At 44.4% G+C, this 20,271-nt stretch overlaps 1 protein-coding gene across 9 annotated transcripts in view; it reads left to right on the top strand.

The window, feature by feature from the left end:
- The window catches only part of ATG7 (autophagy related 7), a 295,536-nt gene that overhangs the window by 57,592 nt on the left and 217,673 nt on the right, over positions 1-20,271 (top strand). For 4 of the 9 annotated variants that reach the window (XM_060161167.1, XM_060161166.1, XM_060161165.1 and 1 more), the window contains exons 2-3: positions 17,358-17,527; positions 18,004-18,058. In XM_060161167.1, coding sequence (XP_060017150.1) covers positions 17,368-17,527; positions 18,004-18,058 — 215 coding nt within the window. In that variant the 5' untranslated portion in view covers positions 17,358-17,367. Of the gene's footprint in view, positions 1-790; positions 918-12,827; positions 12,846-17,354; positions 17,528-18,003; positions 18,059-20,271 lie in introns of those variants that run through there. The other 5 variants (XM_060161159.1, XM_060161160.1, XM_060161164.1 and 2 more) reach the window with 5 other exon arrangements.

The raw sequence follows: 20,271 nt of genomic DNA, 5'->3' as shown, positions 1-20,271 counted from the left end.
TAGTCTTGCCCCTTCCCCTCCCCCACCCTTTGCAGTAATCCTTCTGAATAAAGTTCTCCTTAATAAGTCTGGATTTGTTTTCTTATTTAGCAAACAGGCTTCTGTTAGAATCCTAGGCCAAAAGCTCTTAAACCTTCAACAAGCCACAACTTCTCCTAGCCTATGTTCTTTCATGTGTAAAATGGGGATAATATAACCTTTACCTTGTAGGACCTTTGTGACGACTAAAGATGGGAAACCATGAAAATAGGATAGTCAATATAGTAGTCAATAGAGTTATATCAGAGTCACAGCCTTACGTGTCAGATTAGGTTTATACCCACTATTGTCTCTTCCACACCTGTCCAATGCTTGGCACTTGGCTCAGTAAAGCATTTAGAATGAATACCTTTATCCCACTGAGAGTGGGCGGGGTGGGGTTTGAGAATAATACCTGGTTTAGAAAGAGCAGGTTGGTCACTGTGGACTTTCATCTGGCCTTTACGTATTAAAAAGGCCCGTCTCTCCACACCTGCCTCCCTAACGGCCCCTGTGATACATTTGATGCTGCCTCTCCTGGAAAACGGAAATGATAATTCCTGTCATCCTCTGAAATCACTAGAGAGAAGGAGGAGCACTTTTTTAACATCCTGAGGGGCATATACACATTCCCACATGTGATAGGAGAAAGTCTCTCCATCAGCTCTCACAAGGGGTCCTGGCCCACCTCCTGAGGCCCCGCCTTCCCCACGGCTCAAGTTCCTCCCACTCAGCTGGGTGCTAGGGGCTCCTTTACCCTGCTGGCTAGTGGCTCCGGGCGCGCATGTGCGCACTTCCCCCACACCACCCCCCAACCCCGGCTGGAGGAGGCAGGGCCACATTGCGTCATCGGGGCGCGCGCGGCGGACAGCGCCGTGGTTGCCGGAAGTTGGGTGGCGGTAAGTGAGCCGCGTTGGTGAGGGAGGAGTGGGGTCCTGCGCGGTCGGTTTTGGAGCCCTGGGTAGAAGGGGCGAGCTCGGCGGTGAGGGCGAGGGTCATGGCGGGTCTGAGGATCCTGGTCCTCCCTCCTCGAGGGAGTCACTGACTCCGGCTCTCGGCTTCTGTCTCCGGTCACGTCCCCTCAGACTGGTTCAGCGCGGGTCTTCTGACTAGGAAGCTCCTGCTGATGAACGAATTCCGCCTGTCCCCTGGCAGCAAGTGCTCCGAATCTCCAGTGTTGGAACGCGGGAGACAGGCCGCCTGGGCTCTCCTCCTGGCTTTGCCGGTTTTGCTGTGTGACTGGCGCGTCTTTTCTGGCCAACTCCTCTCTGCTTATGTGACATGATTTTGAAAGCTTTTAAGGAGTTGAATACAGGGCTCTCATTCAACCACAGGGTTCGTTTTCTGTCCCCAGCCAGCTTCTCATAATAGAGAATAAGCGTAAACACTAATTGAGCTTCTGCTGTTTGCCTGGCTCTGCTCTGCAAGCTGGGAATACCAAAGTAAGCAAGGTACACATCCCTGTCTTCAAGGAGTTAATTTTTTTTTGTTGTTAAGTCAAGGAGATAGAACAGCAGCACTATAGAATGAAGCTATTGTGGAATTTTGCTGGAGGAGGACTTAGGGTGCTTGTAAGGCCGAGGCATCAGTAGGCTTCTGTGAGGAGGTGTTGCTTTATCCAAGTCCTACAGGATGAGCAGGTTTAGTCAGGTGAAGAGGGCTGGGAGCTGGGACCATATCGCAGACATTGGGAGTGGCATAAACAGAAGCCTATACAATGAATGACCTGCAAGTAGTTCACCCAAGTTGGAGTGTCCAGCTGTAAAAGAGGTGATTCTGGAAAGCCAGATCATGAAGGATCTTGTGAGCGATAGCATGTGGGGAACACAGGCTTTGGAAGCTGTAATACTTGTATGCCATTTCTGGCTTTGCCACTGAGCTAGTTTCGTGACCTTGGGCAAGTCACTTCCTTTCTTAGCTTCAGTTTCCTCAACTATAAAAAGAACAAACAGGGAGTTTCCTGGTGGCGTAGCGGTTAGGATTATGAGCTTTCACTGCCGTGGCCCGGGTTCAATCCCTGGTCAGGAAACAGATCTCACAAGCCGTGTGGTGTTGCAAAAAACAAAACACAACAAAACAAAACCCCAAAGCGAAACAACAGCAACAAAAAATAAAAAACAAAATAAGGGCAAACATTAACCTACCTCCTAGGGTTGCTGTGAGAAGCAAGTGAGATGATGTGTTACTCACGTGGCACTAGTAGATAGTACACAATAAGCTGTAGCAGTTACTATTGCCATGTTAAGAAGCTTTATTTGAAAATGTGGCTGTGAAGAGTGGAGTCCTGTGGAATTTTACACAGGGGTGTGACATGGTCTCATCTGTTTCAAATTACCCAGGCAGTGATGTGCTGATTACATTGGGTGGGGAAGGACCCACAGGGAGACCAGTCCGGCACTTTTGCCATGGTCCAGGTGACAGAGGAGGGAGACCAGAACCAAGGCAGCGGCTATGGGGATGGAGAGGGGTGGGTGGATTTGAGAGACCAAGGAAGTGGGATTTGCTGGACTGGTAACTGATTGGATGATACCTCGAGAGTCAGGAGTCAGGATATTGGGGGTGGAGTGGGGAATGAATCCTCTTTGTGGAAATAAGTAATAAGTTTTTTGATCAGTGGTCCCTGATTGGTTATCCCTGACCTCAGAGATTTTATTTGGAAGTCGGAGTGGCCTCTGTCCTCCACTTTTACCCATGGAAGTAAGATGCACTAATGCCTTCCTGCTGTCTATCTCCAGATCCTCCTGGCTTTCTCTAGGGTAAGTAAAGCCCCACTGTGTGTTCAAGGGAGAGTGAATAGGTGCTGCTTTGTTGCCAGGCAGACAACGTGCATCTCCATGGTCTCGTTAGGCTGGGTGTCCACCTGGTCTCAGTCCAGCCGCAGAATGATCACCTCTGGGATTTTCACACCTTCTGCTTTCTGGTTACCATCCTTTGAACTTGTTCCTGTGTGTCGGTCTCTTTGTGAGTGTGTGGCATAGAAAGCAGGTCCTCTTTTCTCCAGGAGTCTGGCCATGCAGAGCAGGACTGTACTCTTCTTTCCATAACCCAAGGCCCCGTGTGACTCTTCTGGGCTTCATTGTAGACGCCTCACGCTCTTGACACTGTCACACTATCTGAGAGCCAGCCGGGCTCTCAGCACTGCCCACACGTCCCTCCTTGTCTCTCACGTCTTCATTCCTCTCCCGGCTTCCTACCTTGCCTTTGACTTCACTAAGTTGCAGCCATCAGTCAAGCCTCCTCAACTTCAGTCGTTACAAACTTTTCTCCAGCTGACCCTATTGCTTTGCCTTTTATTCTAATTCTGTGATAAAATGGTGTTTATTCTAAGGTTACTTCCTTTGCATATGCTGAGATCCTGTCTCCTCCTTTTCCTCAGGACCTGGTTCCATCATTTGTCCCATTTCTTTCCTGTTTAACTTATCCCTCTAATTTAAATATCCTGTTTACTCTAATTTTCAAAAAAATCAAAACACCCTCCCATTAATCTCTGCTGTACCCTGTCACACCTCTTTTTCCCACCCACTTTTCTTGGACAAGGTGCCACCTCTACTTCCTGAAGTCATCATTCACTGAAATTCTACTTCTGCATCACCCCTCCCCCAAAACTGCTGTCCTCAAAGTCATCAGGCCTTGGTGTTGCCAGAACCCCTGAACTCTTTTCCTTCCTTATTTTTTGCGTTCTCAGCACATCTGACGTTGCCGATACTCCTTCACTTATAAAATCCACTCCTGCTTTGAACTCTCTCTCTGGCCGTTTCCCCTCAGTTTCCATTGTGGGCTCTTTTCCTCCTTTTGTCCTTTAAATGCTAGTTTTCTTCAAGGCCCTGCCTTCTACTCATTGCTCTTCTCAAGCACAGTGTGAGCTCTCATTTCTGTGCCAGTGACCACTGCTCTGGACCTTGAGTCCAGATCTCTCCTGAATGCCAGCCCTAAAACTCAGCGAGTCCGAAACTAAGCTCATCATCTTCTCTCCAAACCTGTGGTTCTCTCTCCATTCTTTACGCTCCCTCATTCACTTTCTGCATTTATTCATTCCAGTGAGTAAACATTATGAACCCTGGGAGTCATCTTGGACTTTTTCCTCTCATCCCATCCCTCCCTTCCTCCTTCCCAGCCTGGGCAGTCATCAGAGTTCTACAGGTTTCCTCCCTTGATATCTCCTGACATGTTTTCGCTTCCATTTCCTCTCCCACTGCCTTAGGCCCTTCTCACTTCCTGCCTATATTCCTGCCCAGCCTCTGAGCGGGTTGCCCTGCCTCAGCAGTCTGGCCCTAACTGGTGCTGGAGTGCCCTTTCTAAAATACAGACCTGGCTAAAATACAAATCAGTAGCTTTTCATGGAAGACCTTTCATGATTTGGCATTCACCTGCTTTTCTGGTGTGGTTTCCAGCTACTCTGCCACACGAACCTTTTCTTCTCGCCATACAGAACGCTTTGTGTTTTCTGAAACATATCATGCTATTTCCTTTGTTCATAGACTCAGTCACCAGCAGGTATATTTTGGGCACCTGTGAGGTGCTAGTAATGAGTCAGGTGCTGGGAAAACAGTGACGGATGGAGGACAATGAGAAACTGACACACTTCCTTTCTCAAAGAGCTTTTCTCCTAGTAGGGAAGACTGACATTCATCAGTATATATAAAATAACTGCACATGTGATGTGAAGCGGGAGGTAATGGTGCTCTTTGTGGGTAGAGTACAGGAGAACTGACTTAAGCAGGAGACGAGGGAGTCAGGGAAGGCTTCCCTCTACTGATGGTTGAGCTCAGATTTGATGGGAGAAGAGGCATTAAGTAGACGCTGGGCATGTGGATGGACAAGAACATTCTAAGCTTGTGCAGAGGCCATGGGGGTGTTTCTAGAATTGGAGACGTGGAACTGAGGCAGCTTCCTCCTTTTGCCTGGAGTGTCCCTACTCCCCACTGTAGGCTTCCTCATCCAGTGGGACTGGCTTGGGCTGGTGCTGCCGACCACTCCCCTCTCCCAACCATCCAAAGGACATTTGGAAGTGTGTGGAGCTGTTGTATTTTGTGACATGACCACGGGGCATTACTGCATTTAAGAGGGTACCAGGGGTGCTAGGCATTCTGCAATGTGTGGGGCTAGCAGCAAATGAAAAAGGATTGTCCCACCCAACATGTCAAGTGGTGTCCCTGTTGAGGATCCACTGCCAGTTCTTTTCGAAATCTGGGCTCGAGGGTTTCCTCCTCCTCCCACAGCGCCCTGCTGAAATGCTTTCACCACACTTAACTGTGCTCGTGTTACCCGCAGCTTTGCTCTGTTGTCATTCCTGGTCTGTCTTACCCTCAAAACCGTTAGCTCCTTAAAGGCGGGGATCATGGCTTTTTGCCATTGAGTCCTGAGATACAGCATAGGGACTAGTAGGTCATATAAATGTTTACTGAAGTAATAATGAAATGGAAACCCCAGTGTTTTTGGCATGTGCTTTGTTGATGATATTACTTTTCCTTTTGAGTGCCTCCTGTCTGCCAGATACATGCATTTTCTAGTTGAATCCTGTCAATAATTCTGCACACAGGTGGTGTCCTATCTTACAGATGAGAAAACAGGCTCAGAGAAGGAAAATGACTTGCCCAAGGTTGTGTGGCTTGAAGTATAGAGGTGGGCTTTGAACCCGGGTCTCTCTGGCTCATGAAGCTACACCCTTCTGTCTACCATACCAACTCCAGCGTATCAGACTACATTGTTGTCCAGTTGTTTTTTTGGACTGAGATTTAAGACCCTAGATTTCCCTCTGTGAAAATTTTAATCTTGGTAAATAGACCTGTCATTCCAGGTGGTCAGAATCTTTTATTCTGAATTATGTTATCTGTTATAGTGCCTGTTCCTTCTTGCTTCATGTCATATGTAGAATTGATAAGCAAACCTGTATCGTTATCCAAGTCACTGGTTATATGTGGTTATAAGAATATCTTACTGAATGTATTTGTTTATGTGTCAGCTTCCCTGCTGTAACAAGGTTCAGCACGCATAAAATACTTGGTAAATATTGATGAATATTCATTCACGTAGATAAGTAAAATAAAAATAAATTGGCTATAGGCCCCGAGACTGAGCCAAAGACATCCCTGTTAGCTCCTTTCTTATTAACATCAGTTCATTACTTAAGCAACACCGTTTGAATAAGATTATTTTTACCAGTTTTAAATCCTTCTAATTATGTCAGTGTCCAATTCTACATCTTCATCTTGTCTACTAGGCTATCTGAAGAAGACTTGTCAGAGACCTTGCTGAGGTCCACATAGTTTGTCTCCTTTGTCTATGGTTCTTCCATAATCAAGGCAGAAATGCAGTAACTCTGTTGTGACTTGTTCTTGGAGAAACCATAGTGGTCTTTTGTGAATACTCTGGGTTGCTGCATACAGTTGTGCAGGTGGTACACTGCACAAGAGGCCAGATCTAAGAGGCCAGATCTTTTTTTTTTCTTTTCTTTTTTATTGGAGTATAATTGCTTTACAGTGGTGTGTTAGTTTCTGCTTTATAACAAAGTGAATCAGTTATACATATACATATGTTCCCATATCTCTCCCCAAGAGGATTCCATTTAGATCATAGGCGTCATGGGTGTATTTTGTACTGACAGTTTTCTGGCAGGCAAGGGTAAAGATATCTTGAGCTAACTTAATCAATATATTAAACAACAATTTTCTCAGAAGAGGAGGTAAAATGTCTTGAGGAAGGTGTGTAATTTTCTTATTGTACGAAGATGCGATGTGAACCAGAATGGACTATATGACAGCTTTCCTGGGAACAGATTCTCTGTCCAGTGGGTTGTAGCATCCATCTATGTTCTCATCTTTGGAAATCAAATATTTTGAAAATCTGAAATCAGGTGTTTGCTTGGCCCAGTTTTTTAGCACCTCTCATTTTCCAGGACTCCTTAAAGATCACCAGAAATGAAATAAAGCCTGTTACTCAGAAGCAAGCCTTCATACTTCAGCCAGCTTTTAGGAAACCATCATGGATTTTAGTTGTGGGTTGACCTAAGGGCTCCTTAGCGATTCAGGTGAATCCAGGTGGCTGTCCCTCATGTACAGAAGGGACCAAGGTGACACTGTTGGTTGGTGAACGTAACACAGAGGACTCAAAAGTGGGCACAGTGTTCTCCATCTTCCTTGTATGATCTCCTCTCTCCTCTTGCCCATGTTTTTCTCAGCTTTTACTCTCACTCTCATAGGCTTGCCACAGCCCACAATACTGGTATCCAGGGTATCCATGCTCAAAAACTGAGCCTGAACGAGACAGCAGATTGTATGTGAAGGTTGAAGTTACTATAGCAGAGGGAAAACAAAATAAAACAAAAGAAGAACAACTCCCAGAAGTAACTATTGAGAATGAAGGTTACAGTTTGAGCCTGTGGAGGCGATTGCCAGTTCCCTGGTTGACCTCCTGAAGAAGCAAATAACGTGGATCCTGTTGGGGCAGAGGTGGCCCACGGGGGTGAGGGAGACAACCAGTCCATAAGAGCAGTTATCCTGCCTGCTCATATCAGTTGTTACCACCTAATAGCACAGTCCCCACAAAAGCCATTTGGGGTGACTTGGTGTCTTGCAGAGGCATCAGTTTGGCTCAGGGGCATCTTGACTCTAATGAAGTTTTTAAAAAGAATTGAGGCTTCTGTACCCAGCTGGTTCCCCTGTAGGAGTCCTGGGTTTTCATCTTCTGGTAAAGCATACTTTTTCTTCTACGTTTGGAACTTCCCCCCCTCCTTTTGGAAGGGAAGGCTTTTTAAACCTCCTTCTTTAGCAGCCTTGCAAATTATTTCCAAAACTCCTGAAGTTGCAAAAACATCATTGCCCTACAAAACGGGCATTGGCTCTGCATGCCAGAGGAGCCCTCTCCCCACTCCTGGCGATGTCCACCGCCTTTTTACCCATCAGCAGCTAAGAACATATTCTGTTTGTCAGTGGGACTTGGTCATGTGGTTTGGTGCTTATTTTAATGACTGCCAGAGCTCACAGCCCCGCAGCTGGGAAAATGAGAACAGAAGTCTGCTCTGCGTGCTCCATTTTGGCCCAAAGATGGTACTTGAGGGCCAAATCGTGGTTATTCTGGCCCTTCTGCTAAGTGAATGGCCCCATGCAGCCTCAGAGAAGTTGAACACAGAGTGCTCCTGACGCCTTAGCACTTGCTCCTCTGGACTTCCCCTGGATGACCTATAGCAGGAGGTCATCCTGCAGGTTTTAATTAAACCTCTGCTGTGTCTGCAGGGCTCCTGTGAGGGAGGGAAGACTTCTATGAGGCCTGCTTGAGGCAGAGGAAGTTTTCGCGATGAGCGTGGGGAAGGGCGACCACGTTCTCAGGCATTGTTGGCTGATGGGGGGGTGAGGGAGGGCGAGGTGACAGAGACTAAGAGCAGCTGCCGTGTGTTGACTGTTGACTAAGCCAGGCACCGGGACAGGTGTGTCACACACTTTCTCCTTTAGCCCTCCCAACAACCTCGTGGGTTCGGTATGATTATCCTCATCTTACAGAAGAGGAAATGGAGGCACAGGGGATGAAGTTACCTGCCCAAGGCTGCTTAGCCAGGGAGAAGTGGAGTCGGAACTCAAAGGTGGGTTTATCTGACTGAAGACCAGGCTCCCAGCTACCTTAGCTTTTAGCATCTTTTCTCTGAACGGTTCGAAGCTCCTCTGCCCTCCCAAAGCAAGCAAACAAAACCCCAAGAATGCACACGGGAAAAATTATAGTGAGAGAAGTTTTGGATAGTCGGCTGGTCTGTTTCCCTCTTCTCCCCACCAGGGGTCTAGTGTCCCTAAAGGCAGGTTTGTTTGTTTTTTAATCTGTATGATTGTTGCTTATTTTCTACCAATTTTACTTCCTTTCCTAAAGTCCTATACTGGCTTGATATTTGCTGTGTCCAATCCTATAGGTGCCCGCAGAGGGAATACGGTTGGGCAGACTCACTCTAGGAAGCACTTATGCTCCAATTAATTTTATAAGCAGCAAAACCAAAATACTTTCATCTTCAGCATCTTTAATAACAAAGTGCCAGAAAATTTATGGAAATGATATTTCACTTCCACTCCTTATTTAGAGCAATGAATTGCTTTTCCACAAAGCTAGATTTAAATAGGTCATCTGTTAACTGTTGAATGAGAAAGGAAGGTTCTTTGTGGGATTGGTATAGCTTGAATATGGGATCTTCTGGGTTTTTTTGTTCAGGTATAGCATACATATAGTAAAGTACACTCATCATAAATAATGTAGCTCATGGATTTTTATATATGCACATGGTTTGTAACCACTGCCCAGCTTGAGGTATATAGAATATTTCCAGCTCCCCTGGAGGCTTCCTCATGCCCCTTCCCAGTCAATAGCCCCACGCCACCCTGTCATTACTCTTCTAACTTCTATCACATTGATTGGTTTTGCCTGTTGAATATAGAATAAGCTGTGTCTGTGCAGGTGCCTCTTCATATTTTATTTTATTACATTTTCAAACTTACAGAAACCTTACAAGAATAAGTCAAAGACCTTCCATATACCCTTCTCCCGGGGACTGCATTCCAATTTTATCCTGGTAACATCTTTCATAGCAGAGAGTCAAAGCAGGATCACGAATTGCCCCCAGTTGTCAAGTCTTTCTAATCCCAGGGACAGTTCCTTAGTCTTCCCCTGACTTTTAAGACCTTGACACTTTTGAAGTTTATAAGCCAGTCCCAGTCATTTTGTAGAATGTTTTTCAGTTTGGGTTTATCTTGTGTTTCCTCCTGACTAGAGCCAGGTCCACTGTTTTCAGCCGAATACCATAGATGCCGTGTTCTTTTCATTGCCGTCTATTGGATAGCACACAGTGTCTGTTGGTCCCATCACTGCTAGTGTTAATTTTGATCCCCTTTCATTAAGATGGTGTCTGCCACATTTTGTCACTTTAGAGTCACTTTTTCTTTTTTGTAGTTAATAATTGTGTGTGTGTGTGTGTGTGTGTGAGTGTGTGAAGAGATACTTTGAGACTGTGAGTGTAGCTTTTAACTTACATAACCATGGGAAACCTTTCAGGGAGACTTATTCTTTACTACTTTTATTTATTTTGAGTTTTAGTTTTGGCCGCACTGCAAGGCATGCAGGATCTTAGTTCCCAACCAGGGATTGAACCTGTGCCCCCTGCAGTGGAAGCATGGAGCCTTAACCACTGGACTGCCAGGGAATTCCCTTCTTTACTACTTTTATATTTGGTTAAGTTTCATTTAAATTGATTTGTATGGAACTAGAACAAAAAAATTTACAATTTGTATGGAAACACAAAAGACCCCAAATAGCCAAAGCAATCTTGAGAAAGAAAAACGGAGCTGGAGGAATCAGAGTCCCTGACTTTATACTACAAAGCTACAGTAATCAAGACAGTATGGTACTGGCACAAAAACAGAAATATAGACCAATGGAACAGGATAGAAAGCCCAGAGATAAACCCACACACCTATGGTCAACTAATCTATGACAGAGGAGGCAAAAATATACAATGGAGAAAAGACAGCCTCTTTAATAAGTGGTGCTGGGAAAACTGGACAGCTACATGTAAAAGAATGAAATTAGAATACTTCCTAACCGCATACACAAAAATAAACTAAAAATGGATTAAAGACCTAAATGTTAAGACCAGACACTGTAAAACTCTTAGAGGAAAACATAGGCAGAATACTCTTTGGCGTAAATCACAGCAACATCTTTTTTGACTCACCTCCTAGAGTAATGAAAATTAAAACAAAAATAAACAAACGGGACCTAATGAAACTTCAAAGCTTTTGTACAGCAAAGGAAGCCATAAACAAGATGAAAAGACAATCCTCAGAATGGGAGAAAATATTTGCAAACGAAGCAACTGACAAAGGATTAATCTCCAAAATATACAAGCAGCTCATGCAGCTCAATATCAAAAAAAACAAACAACCTAATCAAAAAATGGGCAGAAGTCCTAAATAGACATTTCTCCAAAGAAGACATACAGATGGCCAACAAACACATGAAAAGATGCTCAGCATCACTAATAGAGAAATGCAAGTCAAAACTACAATGAGGTATCACCTCACACTGGTCAGAATGGCCATCATCAAAAAATCTACAAACAAAAAATGCTGGAGAGGGTGTGGAGAAAAGGGAACCCTCATACAATGTTGGTGTGAATGTAAATTGATACAACCACTATGGAAAACTGTATGGAGGTTCCTTGAAAAACTAAAAATAGAACTACCATATGACCCAACAATACCACTACTGGGCATATACTCAGAGAAAACCATAATTCAAAAAACCACGTGCACCCCAATGTTCGTAACAGCATTGTTTACAATAGCCAGGTTGTGGAAGCAACGTAAATGTCCATTGACAGATGAGTGGATAAAGATGTGGTACATAATACAATGGAATATTACTCAGCCATAAAAAGGAATCAAATTGGGCCATTTGCAGAGACGTGGATGAACCTAGAGAGTGTCATACAGAGTGAAGTAAGTCAGAAAGAGAAAAGCAAATATCGTATAATAACACATCTGTGCGGAATCCAGAAAAATGATATAGATTATCTTATTTGCAAAGCAGAAATAGAGACGTAGATGTAGAGGACAAATGTATGGATACCAAGGGGGAAAGGGGTGGGGAGGGAGGAATTGGGAGACTGGGATTGACATATATACATTATTGATACTATGTATAAAATAGACAACTGATGGGAACATACTGTATAGCACTGGGAACTCTACCTAAATGGGAGGGAAGTCCAAAAGGGTAGGGATATCTGTATGTGTATGGCTGATTCATTTTGTTGTGCAGTGGAGGCTAACACAACATTGTAAAGCAACCATACTCCAATAAAAATTAATTTTAAAAATTGATTTGTCTGTGCATATTTCCTGTCATCTAAGATCTTAATCCTGAAAAAGTCATAGGTTTAGAGACCCTTTCTGTCACATGGCATATCTCCATATGTTCTTCATGACGTTTTTACTCCAATCTCCATCTTACCTGGTAATAAGCCTGGAGTTTGTCCTCCCAATCACAGAAGCCTGTGTTCTTTCTTTCTCTTGTTTCTCTTGGGGAAGGTACCCATAAAAATTTTCCAGAATTCATCTTAGTAACATTTCAGAGCCACTCTGAAAGGGACTAGGATATGTCGAGAGGAATGTGAACCAGGGTCTGTGTTTATGGGATTTACAGTCCGGTTGATGGAGGCAGGCAGGTACGCAGAGTTGAACGATACTCACTGTCCAGGTGGCCGGGGGGTGGAGGTGGTTAACTGTGATTGACGGGAGGCGCAGGACAGGAGTAAAGAGTGAGCGGCAGCTCTGGGAAGGCTTTCTAGAGCAGGTCACCTCTGTGCTGGGATTTGGAGAGCGCCAGGCAGTCACGGGGGCCGTGAGCGCCTTTCAGACAGGGTTGCAGAAGCAAGACAGCAGGTGAGTTAGCGGAGCACAAAGCAGCTCGATGTTTCTGTGTATCAGGTCAGAGGTGAGGAGGGGCAGGTCCCCCAGGGCGGTACTAGAGAAGTTGGGAGGCAGTAGCAGGGGTCCAGGAGAAAGTGTGAAGGAAACCGCCAGGGGTGCGGTCATGCGTCTGCCTCGGAGGTGGAGTGCTGCGGCTGCGCGCTTTCGCACGTGATGAGCTTCGGGAAATGCCAAATGAGCTTCGTCTTGGCTTAGTGATGCTCACATCTGTGTGAGAGTTCTGTGGAGACCACATTCGCCGGTCCATCAAGACGGATTTGTGTCGTAGGTGGCAGACGTGGCCTCGGAATCTGGTCTTACAATCTGCTTCACCCTCAGCAGCCCTTGCAGATCTCTACTGCCCTCTGAAAAGATTCTGCCAAAGAGGTCAGTCTCCCTAGAAACAAAATACATTATTGACACCTTCCAAGAATCAAAAAAACAGCAGCTTCAAAGATCTTCTAGTCCAAGGTCGGCAAATATGGCCCTGCCCAAGGCCTTTTTTTGTGCAGTCCATGAGCTAAGAATGTCGTTTTTACTTTTTTTAAGAGTGAAAGAAAGAAGAAAATATGATAAACTGTTTTGGCCTACAGTGCCTAAAATATTTACTAGTTGGCCCTTTTCAGAAAAAGCTTGCCAACCACTGTTCTCATATGACTGCCTGATACCGTAATCCTCTCTGCAGTGTTACGTGGCAAATGATTGCCTAATATGTGCTTGAACACGTCCACTGATGGAAGATTCATCATCTCTTTGGTCAGTCTACTTCCTATTTGGACAGGCCATTAGTAGTTTTCAAACTCTGCTGAAATCTTGTCTCACTGTAGCATCCATTCTTTGGCCCTTTTTGGGAGAAGAAAGCTATTTCATGTCAACATTTACTGAACTAATCTATTCTAGGCACTGTGCTAAGTGCTGACCACAGATGAATAAGACAAGGTTCTTGCATCAGGGTTTCCCAGGTGTTATTTCTTGAAACCGAAGTGCTTGAGCTGGTCATCTTACATCTGTCATTCCCTCTCTTCTTGCCATTGGGTTAGGGCTTTTTTTTTCCATTATTTTACTTATTTCTGTATTATTATTTCACATCGACAGTATAAAATTCAAAAGGCAAAAGGGCTATACGGTGAAAATAAGGCTCTCCACACCCCGGTCTGTGACCCCAGAGCTTCTTTCCTGGGAGGCAACCACTGTTACACATTTCCTGTAGGGATTTGATGGTAAAGAACAGCACTAACACAAGGGTTGGGTCCATTTCGACAGGAACTTCTGATAAGTAACATACAGTGGCGGGTTTTTTTTTTTTTTTTGAGCTCTTGCTTGTTTAAGTTACCGAGCGTGACTTAGTTTTATTTCCATAAAAGCCTGGAATTTATAAGTTTGGGTGGTAGACGCAGCCCCAGAAGGTTTGTATTGCTTTCATCCACCTACTATTTCAGTTAAATCCTAACTGGATATTTTGGTTACTGCTGGGTTTCTTCTACTGCTGCGGTTCTTGTTCATTACAATTTCAAATCCTCAGAGCCTTTCCTCTTTCATGAGAAGTGACACAGTCCCGTCTTGTGTAACACTTGGGTTTCACATCCTGAATACAACGTTGAAGTGTGATAGAAATAATCTTTTAGTTTTCTAAGCTAAGCAGAGGCCTCAAGTTTAATCTGCACTGTTCAGGGTTATATGTGCAAGCCTTACTTTTCAGGACACAGGTAATGTTTGGATCTAGGTTAGTTACACATGGATGACTTTGCACCTGAGACTCACTTCCTCTTCCACCAGAATTCCTTTCTGATCATTACTTCTTAAGTCTTCCCTTCTAATTTAAGGAAGATGGCAATGTGACATAGATGTATAGGTTCCTAAGTGATACCTTTATATTGAGTATCCTATTTAGATGTTTCCAGCAGATTCCTAATCACTTGTTGCTGCTGTTGCTTAAGAACTTTCCGTTGCCTTAACCAGTCAGACAACACTTTAGCAGCTGGACACCAACCACATCCTCTTGTGAAATAGGCTCTTGGGTTCTGTTCGGAATTTCTCAAAGACCAAACATGTCAGAAAATGAAGGATATGCCTCTTATGCAAATTTCTTTCTTGGCATGCCCATCCATTCTTTTCTGTGGTACTCCTGAGTCACTTTTTCCTAGCTGCTGAATAGAAAAATGGAATAGAATTTTCTCTTTTGTCACTGGCACTGGTAAAATTCCATCTTGGTGACCTTAGCAGGTCATCAAAATGATGATGAGTTACTGTTGACTTTTAAGCCTAAGTTGTGAATGATTGAAGTGTGTAGGGGCCTGATGACCCGTCCCACGGAGGATTTCAGATGAGATCCCTTTGTACCACTGCCTGCTGCTCTGTTGATTCTTATCTCTCTGAACCTCAGTTTCTTCTTCTGTGAAATTGGAGCTGTCTCCTCTTAGGGCTTCGGGGAGGAGAAAATTCAGGCGCACACCCCTGCTGCAGTTCCTGCTCCTGGCCAATACTCAATAGCTGCCACCTTCATCTCAGTGCCAGAGGACTGTTTACAGTTGAGCCTCTAGCATTTAGTGATTTATTGGATATGAGAGAGAGAAAAATTGAAGATGACTTTGAGGGTTCTTCGTGGCTGTATGGTGGTACTATCTAGTAAACTGGGACATATAGGAACATGGCCGAATTTTAGTGAAAGGTACGTTCAGTTTTGGATTTGTCAAACTCGAGATATCTGTGAGAAATTCACATCCTGGCTTTGGAAGACACTTAAATATATGGTTGGAGGTTAGCACTAGAAATACAGTCCTGAGATTCATTGGCATATAGATGGAAATGGATGTGGAAAATGAATAATTTTGCTTTGGGGAAAGTTTATAGATTAAGGAGAGGGCTGAGCATGGGAACTTTCAAAAACCAACAGTAGAAGGAAAATGCTAGCTGTGTTATGGAGGAAGAGAGGAGAAAGCAGCAATGGAGGCCCACTAAACCAAGCAGGAGGTTGTTAGGGTGTTCTAGACTGGCGTTTCTCAAAGTGTGGGCCCTGGGCCATCTGCATGAGGGTCTGTTTCTCCACTGGGCTCTGAAGCCACAGTACGTAGGATTCACAAACTTTTCTGGGGCCTGTGAACCCAGGAGTGACCCAAAAAGATGAACATTTTGAGAGTGCAAAATTATAAAGATCCTTTCGAACAAAAGCCAGAAATTATTTAATATGGGACAAGGGTTCATTTAAATATGTTTGAAATGATTTAGAGGTGGAGACTCCAAAAGTAAGAGTGACAGTGGCCTGAAGGCTTGAAGACAGCGTCAAACTCGAATCAGAATCACCCTGGGGCCCTAGTCCCGGCCACCCTCACCGTCCTTTCTCCCCCGCCCCCCAGCAGGTGGAGCCCAGACATCATTTTTTTTTAAATTAATTTATTTTATTTATTTATTTTTGGCTGTGTTGGGTCTTCATCGTTGCACATGGGCTTTCTCTAGTTGCAGCGAGTGGGGACTACTCTTCGTTGTGGTGCATGGCCTTCTCATTGCGGTGGCTTCTCTTGTTGCGGAACACGGGTTCTAGGCACATGGGCTTCAGTAGTTGTGGCTCATGGGCTCAGTAGTTGTGGCTCACGGGCTCAGTAGTTGTGGCTCGCGGCCCTAGAGTGCAGGCTCAGTAGTTGCTCCGTGGTATGTGGGATCTTCCCAAACCAGGGCTTGAACCCATATCCCCCGTGTTGGCAGGCGGATTCTTAACCACTGCGCCACCAGGGAAGTCCCGCATCTTCATTTTTTAATAATCCCTCAAGGTGGTGAGAGTTTGAAAACACTCAGTCGGGCATTGTCTGGTGCGTGATGCCACAAATCCATACTGAGGCAGCAGAGGGTTTAAGGAGAGCCGTGTGCCCAGCGGCTTCGCAGAGCCTTTCGCCCTGCTCTGACCCACACTTGGCTCCTCTTTCTTGGTTTTTAGTGTGTTTATGTAGTGCTCACTTTGCATTTTACCATGTCGTCACCATTGGACCAAAGCTCCTTGTCTCTAATTCCAATATCTAACAAGTTTAGAAAACTGAAAGGGGTTTAATAACCTTGGCACAAAACTCAAACAAAACCTCTCTGAGTAGATGTGAACTGTCTATTTTTTTTTTTTGAATTTATCCGTCTGTTGTGACTGTTCATACATTCTACTGCAGAAATATTCATCTGTCTTGCGGCAGTTGGACAGGATGGAAAGTGACCTCATCAACTTGTGCTTTTGGAACTGCGAAGCTCCTGCAGTGTTGTGCTTCTCCCCCTGGGGTCTGTGTACCCCTGAGAGTGTGCAGGCCATGTGGGGAGTTACAGTGTACACATGCCTGATTGCCAGGACAGTCAAATTTATTTGATGATTTGAGGGGGAGAATGAAATATTAAAATATATATGGTAGAGTAAAATGCAAGTTTTCTGCATTTGAAAGACAAAACATGAGATTTCGAAGAAATTCTGGTACTGTAGTTAGAGTGGGGGAACTTCTTCATCCTCCTCGGCTGGGGTGTTCAAGCACTGCCTCACTCAGAATCCAGACAGTTTGCATGGCTGTGATGCCAACTGGCTGGACTTCAGGTTTTGTGCTTGTAAAGTTCCCTAGGACAACACGGGTTGGCAGAAACTTTTGAGACTATGACCGTGTCGAAGAAGGAATAACACTAGTGCATCAGTCAGACCAACTTTAATGAGAAAGGGAGATGCACCAAAGTGAAGGCCAGGAAGTTCAGTTGTGTCGTAAGGAGACTAAACTTGGCAACGTAGCCAGATTCCTCAGGTTGATTTCCAAAGTTGTGTCTTCAGGCACCCCATCTACCTCTCGTTACTTTCTGTTTGTTTGTTTTGATTAAGCCCATGATTACAAATGTTTCTTACCATGTTTTGTGCATTGTTGCTGTGTTCTGTTTTGGTTTCAGCAGGCAGTAAATAATGGCGGCAGTTATGGGGGATCCCGGACTCTCCAAATTGCAGTTTGCCCCCTTCAGCAGTGCCTTGGATGTTGGATTCTGGCATGAGTTGACCCAGAAGAAGCTGAATGAGTATCGGTTGGATGAAGCTCCCAAGGACATTAAGGGTTATTACTACAATGGTAGGCGATGGGGAACTCCATCTTCTGCCCTCTTCTGTTACCTTCTCTGCCCAGTATAGGGTCAGCTTTCCCTCAGGAAGGGATGTCCTTGACTTTTATAATTAATACTATTCACTGGTTTCTATTTTACTTCCTGGCTTTTGACCCAAGTTCACTTCCACTCCTTTTCTCCTATGGGGAAAAGAAAGGGAGAACCTAATTTATTAATCCAAAGAATTAATACCGATTACTTAGTATTGCTGGGGGATGGGATTGGAAATATTTTTCCCGATGAGTCTTGTTTTGTATTCTTGGCAAATTCTTTGAATTCATGAAATCTGTCATCTTCTGCTATGTCCCTGTTTAGTTTGGATGACCAGGTATTGGATGGGGCACTTTGGGCTCAACCAAAAGAGCAAAATTACTCACAAACGTTTTTGTTATAAATGCTACTATTAATGACTAGTAATTGACTATTTGATAATGCTTCTGTCCAGGTGATTCTGCTGGGCTGCCAGCTCGCTTAACATTGGAGTTCAGTGCTTTTGACATGTGAGTATTTTTTGCTCAAAATATAAAATAAAGAACACTGTGTTTTGCAAGGAATGAGCATTCTTAACCTTCATCGTAGGTGGGCCACGTGGGGCACTACAGAAGCTTCCAGTGAGCAGGGCCAGCTTCTCATGATTCTCTTGTACCTCCCATGGCACAGAGACAAGTGCTAGAGGCTTAGGACTATCTGATTCATTCTTTCAGCAGCTATGTATCGCAGCCTATTAGGTACATCAATGAATGTTTATTAGGCTACTTTTGTATACAAGTCACTGTGCGAGGCATTGTAGGGATATACAAAGAAACATGACATATGCCCTCAAAGAGATTTTTTTGATTAATTGGGAGCCGTGGGGAGTTGCTGGAGAGAAGAGAGACATTTATTGACTTAATTATTGACTTATTTTCCATACATAATCCTTTCAGACCTGCCAGGTGTGGTTCTTCTCTCTTTTACAGATGAGGAAACCATGGGTTCAAAGGTAAAATGACTTGCCCAAGGTTACATGTGGCTAAATTTAGGAAGCAAGGGTAAGAGAGAAATAAACTGTATTTCTGAAGTTGCAGTCTGAGTAGCTGGGGGCATTTTGCTGTCTTCTGTAGAAACTGAGAAGCCAGGAGGGAGATACAGTTTGGGCAGGAGGTAAGTTTGTTTTAGAACATGTTGAGTTTGAGGTGACAGCGTCCAGTAGAAATGTCCAGGGAGCACTGGCATCCAGGAGGGAGGGTTATCCACGTAGAAGTCCTGAGGCTGTAAGAGGGGAAGAGACTATAGTGTAAGAAGAGTGAAGGGCTGGAATAGTGAATGGACCTGATTAGGGTGGGCAAGGGGACACAGAACTCACCAAAGAGATGGGACTTGTCAGAGAAGTAGAACCAGAGAAGGTGTCTTCAGGAAGGGAAGGGAGGGTCAACAGCATCAGAAGCAGAAGCATCAGAGTTCAGTGCTAGGGTTGCTGGAATTGTTGATTGGGTTGTTTGAGAAAGTAAATTCTGCACAAAAGGGTGGAGCAGAAACCATGCTGAGAGGCTTTAGGATAACTGAGAGTTGAAGGGTCAAAGGCTTCAGGGAGGGAGGGCAGCTTTTTCCTGCTCCTGCATGTGTCAGCTGTATCAGGGTAGGGAGTCTGGGGAAAGTGAAGAGGTGTTTGCTAAGGACTGCCTGAACATGGCGGTAGTCAAAGGTTAGGGCATCTCAAATAAAGTCTCCCTAGAATTAGAAAATAAAAATCTCTTCAAAAGTCAATACATTTTATTCCTCTATCACAATCAAATTGTGAAATTGAATTGTGCAACATGAATGGAAAATGATGTTAGCCTTTATATCTTTAAAAGGTATGTGTTGATGTTTCTTGTTCCCTTCAGAGCTTTCTTGCTCCATAAAAAATCCTTGTGATTGCTTCTGAAAACAAATTAAATCTTAGTTATCTGTCTCCTGTGTTGGGAAAGACTGACTGACTTTTGGAGCAATTACCAGATAATGAGGAAAATATATTCATTGTACAGCCTTGAATTATCTGGAGCTGGTAGAGGGGGAATAGCAGCAGTGTAGTCCGCTACATTAATCTGGAGAGTCCAGCGTTTATTGCAAGCTACCCTCGCTCCCGTCTATTCTGATACTAGACTGAAAGTTGTTATTTTCTGAGTTTCAATAATTTTATTCTTTGGCACAATTAATTATAGAAAAATGCAGGTCACAGAAGTTAGGTTTGATCTTGTTTCAAAGTCGAAGCATCTTAAACTTTAGCAATCCAGAAATTTTAGTTGAAGGAGGTAAGAAAATCTGTGATCCTGCAGCTATGGCTTTCACACAAATTGCTCTGTTTTCCTGGTCATAATTTGTGATTTGGCTTTTGAATGCTCGTGTGAGGCTCCGTGGTAGGTACTGGGGGAGATGAGCAAGAATAAGACATAGGAGCCCTGGATTGGAAGCTTGAAGGCCTGGTATCTGCAGCTGATTAACTGTGTTACCTGGAATAAGTCCTTTTCATTTTCTCAGCTTCAGTTTCCTCATCTGTAGCTCCCAGCTTCTAATATTCCTTCCAGTTTTAAAAGTTTGTGATTTTCTGGGTCCCCTTTTCTTAGGATGGTTGGTGCTGTGATTCGAATGTTTGTGTTCTTCAAAAATGCATATGGTGGGCTTCCCTGGTGGCGCAGTGGTTGAGAGTCCACCTGCTGATTCAGGGTACACGGGTTCGTGCCCCGGTCCGGGA

Source organism: Lagenorhynchus albirostris, chromosome 10 (assembly GCF_949774975.1).
Source record: "Lagenorhynchus albirostris chromosome 10, mLagAlb1.1, whole genome shotgun sequence".
NCBI lineage: Eukaryota > Metazoa > Chordata > Mammalia > Artiodactyla > Delphinidae > Lagenorhynchus > Lagenorhynchus albirostris.
This window is presented reverse-complemented; position numbering and strand designations above follow the sequence as displayed.